Source organism: Pterocles gutturalis, unplaced genomic scaffold (assembly GCF_000699245.1).
Source record: "Pterocles gutturalis isolate BGI_N339 unplaced genomic scaffold, ASM69924v1 scaffold37754, whole genome shotgun sequence".
In the NCBI taxonomy this organism is placed as follows: Eukaryota; Metazoa; Chordata; class Aves; order Pterocliformes; family Pteroclidae; genus Pterocles; species Pterocles gutturalis.
Window position 1 is genome coordinate 21,333 of NW_010131977.1, and position 9,899 is coordinate 31,231.

The following is a 9,899-nucleotide window of genomic DNA, read 5'->3' on the forward strand; positions in this document are numbered from 1 at the left end:
CCCCAAGCCTCTGATGCCAAAAAATAGGAGACGGGAAGATTTGCTGTCCCCCGTTGTTTACTTGTCACAGATAGCACACGGGTACGGTGACAGCCGAACTGCTGAGGTCTGCAGTTGTCTGTGCCAGAGCCAGCAAGGCTACCGGGGGAACCTGCCCCGGCCGGAGAGCAGCTTTACTCGAGGAACGAGCAGGGTGTTCAGCCTCTCTGCCCTGTACGCACAGAGGGACCAATTAGCTCGGTGTTTTCTGAGTTTGTGACATCTTTCACTAAGGAACGGACTTCAGTCTTTCCAAGTGATTTCTCCCAAGCCAAATCTCCATCGACTGATCACAAAGTTTACAGGTTTCCTGATCTCACAGCGAGTCAGACTGCTGACCTAGACACAGGCATCTCTGCAGCTCTCCCACTAATCCCCCAAGCCATCCCAGTCCCCCTCTTCCTTAGCTCTTGATTAGTTTTGTGAGCAGGTCGATAAGATGTGTACTGGTGAATTTGGGTCAACAACAAACATGTTTATATCGCATCCTTCTCAATCATATCATAGCGCACAATTAGCTGTAATAGAATTTTCAGCACTTAAGAATAAATCAATAGCTGGTTAATTTAGAAGCAATAAAATGAAACACTTTTCCCATATAGCCTATAGTCACTCTGAGGAGATTCAGTGCCACGGGGGGATTACAGAGACAAAAAAAAAACAACAAAAAAACCCCCCCAAAAAAAACAAAAAAAAACCAACCTGGAAAAGTATCACATGGAGCTGGATAATTCTCTGACCTTCTGGTCCTGCACACTAAGTGCACCCGAGTCAAGCCTCACTGTCTGACAGCTGATCAGGGTGGAGAAAGAATCAGTTTCCTACAATAACACATCACTGCACACAGAGACAGGCACAGAGCCTTTACTTTGGGTAGGATTTGGGAAGTTTTGACCCGTGTGACAGGTGTGTGTCCCAACTAACGCCTTCTCTGTGCTAAAGCCTGCATGGAGAGAAGTGCCCAAGGAATAAATCCACTGAAAGGGGAGCGCGTGTGCCCAACACAGGCTCTTTTGGCTCTTCCGCCTCGAGTGGTCCTGAAGCGGTACAGGGGATGAACAAGGGGCTGGAACTGAGGACAAACCCCCCTTGGGGGCTGACTGTCAAGGAGGGAGGGGAACCCCATGGGCTCTGAAATGATCTCAGAGAGCAACGTCCCAAGCAGCCCTGAATAAGCACAGCAGCATGTGCACGGTCAGATCTGCCCTGGCTGATCCGATCCAAAGTGCCAGTCCTTGGGACTGATCAAAAACTCACTGAAACCATTATAAAGACTCTAAATGGTCTAGAAAGAATAAAGCAGAGAAAGCTTTTTCTCTTCTCCAATTTTTGATTCAGCCTCACGCAGGCTTTGCCAGCTCTGCCCCGCTGAAGCAGAAGTAAAAATCCTCCTAAATAAGGCTCGAGCTGCAGGAGAAACAAATGGTTTCTATGTAAAAATGAAGTTCAAACACTCATCACTACAGAAAAACAGCCCTCCAGAAGCTCCCATTTAACGGAGAGGCACTGCTAAGGTTAGTAGGCCAAAAATTTGATGCCTGTTCCCTTCTTTTGTTTGCATAGATCACACACTGCTCTCCTCGCCTTCCTTCCTGCCTCCTAAAAGAAACGTTGCAGAACTGTAATTGTGTGTGTGTGTATATATATATATATACACACACACAGAGAAAACGATGTATAAAAACTATGCTAATAGCCCAGAGCATTTGCAAACAACCATACAGAAATCTCTTTAGAAGAAGCAGATGGAGATGGGATCTCAGCTGCATCGAGAGTTATCGCTCCGCTGGGGAAGGGTGACCCAGGAGACAGGGATCTCCAGTCCTTCCCGTGCCCTGTCCCTGACTCTCAGAAAGTCTTTCAGACTTAGGGTTGTCCCCCCCTGACTTTAGACACTCCATTAAAGCTCCAAAGGTAGGATGAGCGTCAGCCAGGTCCCCTTCACCACCCAGGGAAGAAGCAGACAGATGCTGGTGGGCATCTTCCAGAGATGCTTGCTGGTTTCCCACAGCTGGGAGGAAAGCTGTGCCAGGAGCCCCCAACCCCTGCCTGGAGCCACCGGGGACGGATTTGGGCCCTCATTCCTCCACTTTGCAGGAGGATGCGCCACAGCTGTGAGGATAATGATGGGGTGGCTGAGGGGCTCCTCTCCCACCGTGGTGTGGATCAGCATAAATACACCTCACTGCGGATTTCCCACCAGCTGAGAAACTGTCACTGGGTTCTCACAGGCACTCAGGCAATAACAAGGCAGGGTAGAAATCGGTGAGCGAGGAAGTACTGGTTTAAATACCATCAATCTTAATGTTAGCTTTGGCTAAGCCTATTTTACTAAGGATCTCAGAGCATTTCATGAACTGTATTTAAGCTTCAGGATCCCTGGGGAAAGACTACCTTTTAGCTGCGGCGGAAAACAAAGAGCAGGGAGGGGGGTCCAGGCTGACTTGAGCACACACGTATGGAGAAGTGTTGTCAAAGCCAGAAAAAGCATTCAGCACTCAGTCAAGCTGCTGTGCAGCAACACCTCAAAGCACAGCCATGAAAAGATCTCGATCCACGTGCTTCAAGCAAACGGAAAATGCTCCTCTCCAAAAACAATACTCAAAGTCAAGGAGCTGAAAGCAATCTGCCAAAACTTTTCTCGGTAGAAATGTGATCCGTACTTTATTCCCTCCCAAACAGCGTGGTTTTCTAATTTTTCTTCAGCTTCTACCGACCCCTGCCAGAGCCTGCATACTTTCCTGTTTCAAGTTTTCATTAATTTTTCCACTGGGAAAAAAAATAATCCATTCTGTATCGAGCTCTTACACAGGGACCCTGGAGTCCAGGCCTCCCTTCCAGCAAAGCGAGCACCCCTGAGAGCACCCAAGGGCCCTGACTGCCGCTCTGACTACTTTGCACGCTGTCACATCAACACAGCAAATAGATTTGCCATTGGGAGAACACATTAAATGGACATACTCTGGTCAAAGTCTCATAAATGGACTAAAACCCCCATCCATCCTTATCATCTGGGAGCACTTATTAAAGCATCAGGGCTTTTCATTGCCAAGTCCCACTAGAGCACAGTTAAAAGGGCAGCTAATTCACTTACCCGAGCAATCAGCTCCCCGACCATCCCTGTCCACGTGCCGTTTGCCTCAGGGACTCCATAGACACCATCGCCAACGAGGTGGATCTTATAGTTGAAACGCAGGATCTCTGCCAGCTCCTTCAGCATGTCCACGCAGAAGCCCTCGTAGCGGTCATTGCCCTCCAGCTCCTGATGGTTCCACTTCAGCATTAAGTACGGGTTTTCCTGCATTGAAACTGGGCAGCTGTCATTCCCATCTTAGCCAAGGCATCCCACCAGCATGGCACCAAGCATGGGGCAGAGAGGGCAGCGGGCTCCCTGTCAGCACTGGGATGGCAGTGGGCTCTGACACGGGGCACCCAGGCCAATCTCCCATCCCAGTATATCCTTCTCGACCACGGTACTAGAGATACAGAAAGCTGGTTTGATCACTTTGGAACCCAAGGTGGTGTAAAGCTAGCCGGGCTGTTTCTACACTGGTATTCATTGGCCCCTGCTTGTCAGGGATGTGCTGGCAGTGCAGCAGATAAATCCCAGTTTAGGATATGAAACAGAGCTGTGGGACCGTGCTTTAGTGGCTGTTTCCAACTGACACATGCCAGAGCAGCCCAGTGACTGCTCCAAGTTACGGCAGGACATACAGATCCCAGCCTCTTGGCATCTAGCCGCTTTTCCAGTTTGTCCCCCTTTTCAACAAACTTTCTGGGACACAAGGAAATAGTGACCAGAGTTCTTCAGGACTTTGAGAGTTTTTAAGGAAGAAACAGAGGCACTGGAAAAATTCATGGGACAGGTAGCACCTGGAAGGAGCATTTGTTGAATCAGGACAGTGGTGCCTGTAGATGCAAAGTCTTGGTTCATAGAGGTGGTACCCATCTTGGCCAATTTCAGTAATTTTATGGGTAGAAAGGCTAACTGTCCCTTCCAACTTACCAGCTGCAGGCAAAACAAGAACATCATTCGGAGATGAATGCAAAATGGCAACTTATCCCCATCCCAGCCCTCTCCCCAGCTGCTTCTGAACGCATCAAATATCATTTCCATATGAAACATCAACTTGAGTTTAATTACACTGTCATGAATTGTCCTCAGTGCTGTAATTAGAGATTTGATCGTCTGTTCTTTATGAAATCAGTGTGCAATGCTGCATGCTGGGGGCCAAGGAGGGTAGGAAGAGGGAGTAATATTCTAGCTGATTGACACCCCTAAGCGCTGGGCTGGCAAAGAGCTAATGGGAACTGTAGGTGACCCCCTCACTTACCAGGATAGTGGTGACAATGAGCGTGGTGTTGAACAGACTGTCTGATATATTGGAGGAGAAGATCCTGTTGTCCATGCTGAGTCCTTCAGAAACATGCCAGTGGCCGATCTGGAGAGATAAACAGCACAATAAGGGAATTTACAGGGCAAATTACTGTACGCACCCACCATATGGCTCCGGTGACTGACAACCATCAAGCTGGCCCTAGAAGAGGTGTTTATGAATGCTCCATTACCTTTACAATGCACCCCCGCAACGGGACAGCAGAGAGATTAACCCACACACCAGCACAGCACCAGCACACCCTGACCTGCGCAACAACGCCAAAAACCTGTCCCTGCTCACGGCAGGGCACTGTCTCTGTAACTTTGAACAGTTTCACCTGCCTGAAAGCAAGCAAAACCTCTTGCTGTCCTCCTGTGAGCATCGCTGTCATTCGCTAAAGGCTGGAACAGGCACTGTGAGTCCCTCGGAGGAAAAAGCCACTTTTCAGGGAGCATCCCAGCATCGCAGCCTCCCTTGCAACCCCACAGCAGCAGCACTGACGCGGGGCAGACGCCTTCCAGCCCTGACCAGCAGCTCCACCTTGGCTGCAGGTGGTGAAATGAAGCCACATTCTCAGTGGTGCTGCGCCGTGACTCATCTACCTGCTGTAGTGGATGCCAACTACTACAATTAAGTACCTCCAAACCCTTTGATTCAGTTTCGTCACACCCAACATCTCCATGGACAGCTTAATTTACCCATCCAAGCATCAGGGTTGCTGCAGCAAACCTAATTCCCACCACCAGTGCCAGGGACTGGTCCCCCGTGCTTGGGAGGACATCGTGACTCAGCTGTGACGCAACACAGCCAGCAGCTGCCTTCAGCCAGGGGGAGGAATATTCAACAAAACCTAATTTTAACTTCAAGAGCCTAATCTCCCTCCCTCAGAGCTCTGGGCAGGGAGATCAGCACCTCCAGCAGCTCGTTCAGAGCATGCAAATTACCCGCTCACTCTCTTATGCTCCCTAAAAGAGTCTGGTTTTTTGCATGGAGAGACCGACAGCTGAGGGATGCCAGTGCTCTCCAAGACCCCTTCTCTCTCCTTTTTCTGCTTCAAAGCCTCTCTGCTCCCATCAGTCCCAGCCCTCTGCATGCTGGATTAGTGGCCACTGCCTAGGTCCTCTGACACCACGGAAGCGAGCTGCTGCGACCCTAAGAGGTAGTCCCAACACGCAGAGGTGTCTTCACAGCTCCTCCGTAGCCATGCTGCCAGAGCAAATCCATTCCTGGTTCCCTCGCACTGACACAAGCTGTCTTAGGCGCTGTCGGTCTCAAGCAGGTTATCCTTTCACTGTGGAATGGTTGTCAGGGTGGTAGGAACAAATTGATTTCTCCCCCGTCAAAGAATAATCTTATTACGTTCAAAGAGGTGGGTGGAGTGCGACACAGAGCTACGCGCCAGGCAGGTGCACCGCCACAGAAATGAATGGGGATGCACGCTGATTTACACCGCCTCAGGATTTACTCCATGCACTCCGTCGCTTTTCTTGGCAGTGCTTTGCCTCTGGCATGACTGATGGCTCGAGGACTTCAGAGTCACTTCCCAGCTCATGCACCTGAGCCAAACACAACCTGAAACTGCAGCCATGCTGCTACGCTGTCGGCAGACTGAATCGCTCTGGACATTGAGGAAAGGGCCAAGTTCCTTTCTTCTACTGGCTGTCGGTACAAATCCAGCCAAAGCGACTGACAAGCCATTACAAAAGTGGCCATCTGCGAGGAGTCCCAAATCCAGTGTCCTCATTGCTAGGCACGAGGCGCAGCGGGAAGTGCAAACAGGACAGCTTACACTCGACGGCTCTGCAGAAGGAAAGCAGGCAGGGAAAGCAAGGGACAGTCGCCTGCATGTCTGCTCTCCTCCCTGGCCGGAGTCAAGGCACCAGGATGCAGCAGCACAGGCAGAGCTGGCTGGGTCCCTGGGGGGGCTTGTTTGCTCTGCAGAAAACACTCCAGAGATTATTCCTCCAAGCTGTCAGCCCAGCCCCTTCTCCAACATTAACACTGCTAAAAACACCTCTCACGGCAGGGTCCTCTGAATGCGTTGGAGCATTAGCTCGTGGAGGCTCCCCACCAACAGGAGAGGCACCGGGGGGTTTTCAGTCTCACCTGACGGGCGGGGAGATGGAGGCACAGCGATGGCGTGTCGGAGCAGGCTGGGAGCAGATCTTGGGCATTCTGTCCTCCTGATGGCTTGCTGTGGCTTTAACTGCCATCAAGCTCGTAGCATCATGGTGACAGTGTAGTGCAGGACTCATCTCTGGGAACAACAGTCCCAAACTGGGAGATTTACCATATACTTCATGGACAGCGAGTCCTTGAAGCTCAGCTTTAACTGGCCTGTACAGGGTCTGCATCAGTGCGACGGGATGGATTTATCCTGGCTGTATTCCTTGGCTCTGCACAAAGGTGCTTGCCTCTTGCTGGGATTGCTAAACAGCAGACCCTCTGCAGCAATTGCCTCTCCGAGTGAGTGATCAGTCATAAACATTGCCTAATTTTTTTTCCTCCCAGATTTCACAACCAGAGATTAGTGACAGAGTAGCTTTAATTTTAACAGCCCTCACTGTTCTCAAATTTGTCCCTCCCCTGCTGGCATACTGAGACTAATTGACTGCCTCCTCCTCTGACAGCGCAGTGGGTTTGACCTTGCTTTTAACACAGCACCAAAGCCAAACACTCCCATGTGCCGGGGTATTTCCACCCCATCCTGGCTCGTGCCAGCTCAGCACTGTCCCTCTCACAGTATGATAAAGCCATTAATTGACTCCTCATGCTGTTCACTGTTTCTGAAGTGTAAAGTGTCAGAAGATTTCTGGGATCCTCAGATCTCTGCCTCTCTTACAAGATGGATGTCAAGGTGATTTTAATCATCTCTATCTATGTATAAAGAGCCTCTGAAAAACAGAAAACACATTCATCTGCAAAATGTGTTGGAAAACAATCAAATGCTCTACATGGACAGGGATAAGATGATCCTGCTGTTAAGGCCCTGGACTAGGACTTAAGAGTTTTAAGGACTCGGGATTTTTTAGCATCAGATATGATTGGTCTGTATAAATACACCAGGTGGAGGAGGTCCACAGCAAAGAGGTAGAACAGCTTTTGAAGCTAAAATGATAGTGTTGGCACAAAAATAAATAGATATAAAGCAGCCAGAAATAAACAGGCTGAAAATTAGAAGAGAGTTTCTAATGATCAGAGGAGCTGAAGTGATGGCATACCTTTCCCAGAAGAGCAGAGAGGGCAACACAACCACCTGGCTGCAAGTTGGAGCTCGATACCTTTGCAAGAGGGATTATATGACCTGGTGGCAGGTAACAGCCCATGGCCTGGACAGACAAATGTCCCTCCATGCCCTCACTGCAGACCCCTGCGGCACCATCGCTGCACCTTCCTGCACTTCGCCCTCTGCCTCCGCCGTAAGGAGAGCCAGGCTCGCTCTGCCCACCCTGCCAGCAACGCCTGCAAGCATCTCAAGGCAGGAGGTCTGTCTTGTTATACGTCCTTGTTATAGGCAGGGAGCAACACACAGTTTCAGTGTGAACCAGCCCAGGGCTTCGAGCCTGGAATAAGCAAGGCAGCACCATTGCTTGTGACACTGCTCCGTCCCCGCAGGCAGGCAAGGTCCCTCAAACCAGCTGCTCTGCAAAAGGCGTTCTTTGCATCGGTGACACTTAAAGATTTCTCATCTCTGTAGAAAATCACCAGCAGCTAACACAATGCAAGTGGGGCATTCCCGGCTTGCTCCTTCAGTCCTCCAGCTCCTCTGTTCAGATGCAGCCACGTTAACAATGCCTGTGCTTTCAAGCTGCTCATAGCACAAGATGGCAAAATACCACTCCAATGGATGATTTTAGGAAAGGCTTCTGCGCAGTGCCCTGCAGCTGATGGCAGGGAGAGATGACATGGCAAGACCTCTTCATAAGCTTCAGAGGCACCACAGGTACTTACTACCCCCAGTCCCCAGCTAAAAATCAAGGTAAAGCCAGCCCTGAATACCAGTGTATTAAAACAGGCAGGGGACCGCCACTGCAACAGACCCAGACACCTTCTGGGCTCTGATGAGCAAGCACTGTCCTACAGCTTGCATCCGTCACCTCTTCTTCCTCCATGTCCCCAGGAAAAGGAAGGAGTGCAAAACGCTATCATCTCTCATCAAGTCTGCGTTTGGAGAGCCTTGTCAGAACTAATGGGAAACACACTGTGCCGGGAGGAGATACAATAAAGTAAGTGCTTGGTACATGGTGCCTTCATTGGCCTGAAGGGCAGAGAATTTGAGGTTGTCTGGGGGGGAAAAGGGAATAGAACAAACAAATGAAGGAAAGCCTTCAGAGGACACTGCTCAGGTCTGCCGTGAGGTTGGCAAGTTACTGAAAGACAAGCAGGCAAAAGCTTCCTCCGCAGGAGATAGCACAGGACACAGCACCAGCTATTAAAACCCATACCGTCATGAGACACACACACAACCCTGCACTCCCTTCCTCCCTAGACATCCCCTTTAAATGACGTGATTGACACCTGACACAGCCTAGGCAGGAGCTGATGGTGGCACACACCAAGTTCTTTGGGTCCAGGGTACGGGGGGCAAAAGACATTCAGTTCTTGTCAGGATCCGTCCCTGAACTCTTGCTGGGGGTAAGAGCTGAAGAGGAACAAGTCCCATCGAGACTGATTAGCCGCTTCTAAGTTAAAAAGGTTTGATGTGGTGGGGATTGCGGAAGGTCTCAGAGCTATCGGCTGGGAACTCATCTGTAGCTTATCAACATAGCAATTAGACACCCCTGTCACCTCCACTGCTTTGTCTCAGGACACCAGCAGAGCCTTTAGCTAAACGCAGAGTAAGCCGGCGGCACCTAGGGCTGGGCGAGAGCGAGGGGTCCCAGGCAGAGCTGGGGGCAACGTTCCCACGGCGGGGCTCCAGCCCTGACAGCAGCTTCCCCAGCTCTCTTGCCTTCCCTGGGGCCGTATCAATCACCGCTCCTCTTCCTTCCCTTCTCCTGTTGAACTGCCAAACCTTAGCTCTTGGTTTACTGGAAGTCACTATGCTGAAAACAGAGGGGTGTGCTGCGATGTATTTTAAAGGGGCAAAGAAAGGAAAAAAAAAATGAAAAGATGACATTTACAGACTCAGTTCTTGTCAGATCTATGGATCACCAACACATTAATGAGCCTGTGCTTTATCACGCATCCTATGAACAGAGAGCAGCTCTCATATGGCTGGGGAAAAATTTCCACTAGTTAAGCTAAATTAGGAAAAGACACGTTTGGTGCATTACATAAATGTATTAAAAATTGGATGTCAAAAAGCCCTGTCTCTCCTTGCCCAAAAGCAACAGCAACTTAGAAAATCTAAGTGTCTCTAATTTGTTTGCTGGCTGGATCAGCTTCAACATTTGTTGAATTCTCTACCAAAGCTGATGAGCTGGAAGTCCCAGTGGCTGTGATAGAAGGAGAGAAAGGGGGAGAGAGAAAGAGAGGGGG

The 9,899-nt window shown here is 50.0% G+C and overlaps 1 protein-coding gene across 1 annotated transcript in view; it reads right to left on the reverse strand.

Moving 5' to 3' along the window:
• The window catches only part of LOC104467129 (glutamate receptor ionotropic, kainate 4-like), a gene marked incomplete at both ends in the record, with an annotated part of 34,700 nt that overhangs the window by 21,329 nt on the left and 3,472 nt on the right, over positions 1 to 9,899 (reverse strand). The window contains 2 exon segments of the mRNA XM_010080769.1: positions 3,134 to 3,337; positions 4,374 to 4,481. Of these exon segments, the coding sequence (XP_010079071.1) occupies positions 3,134 to 3,337; positions 4,374 to 4,481 (312 nt within the window).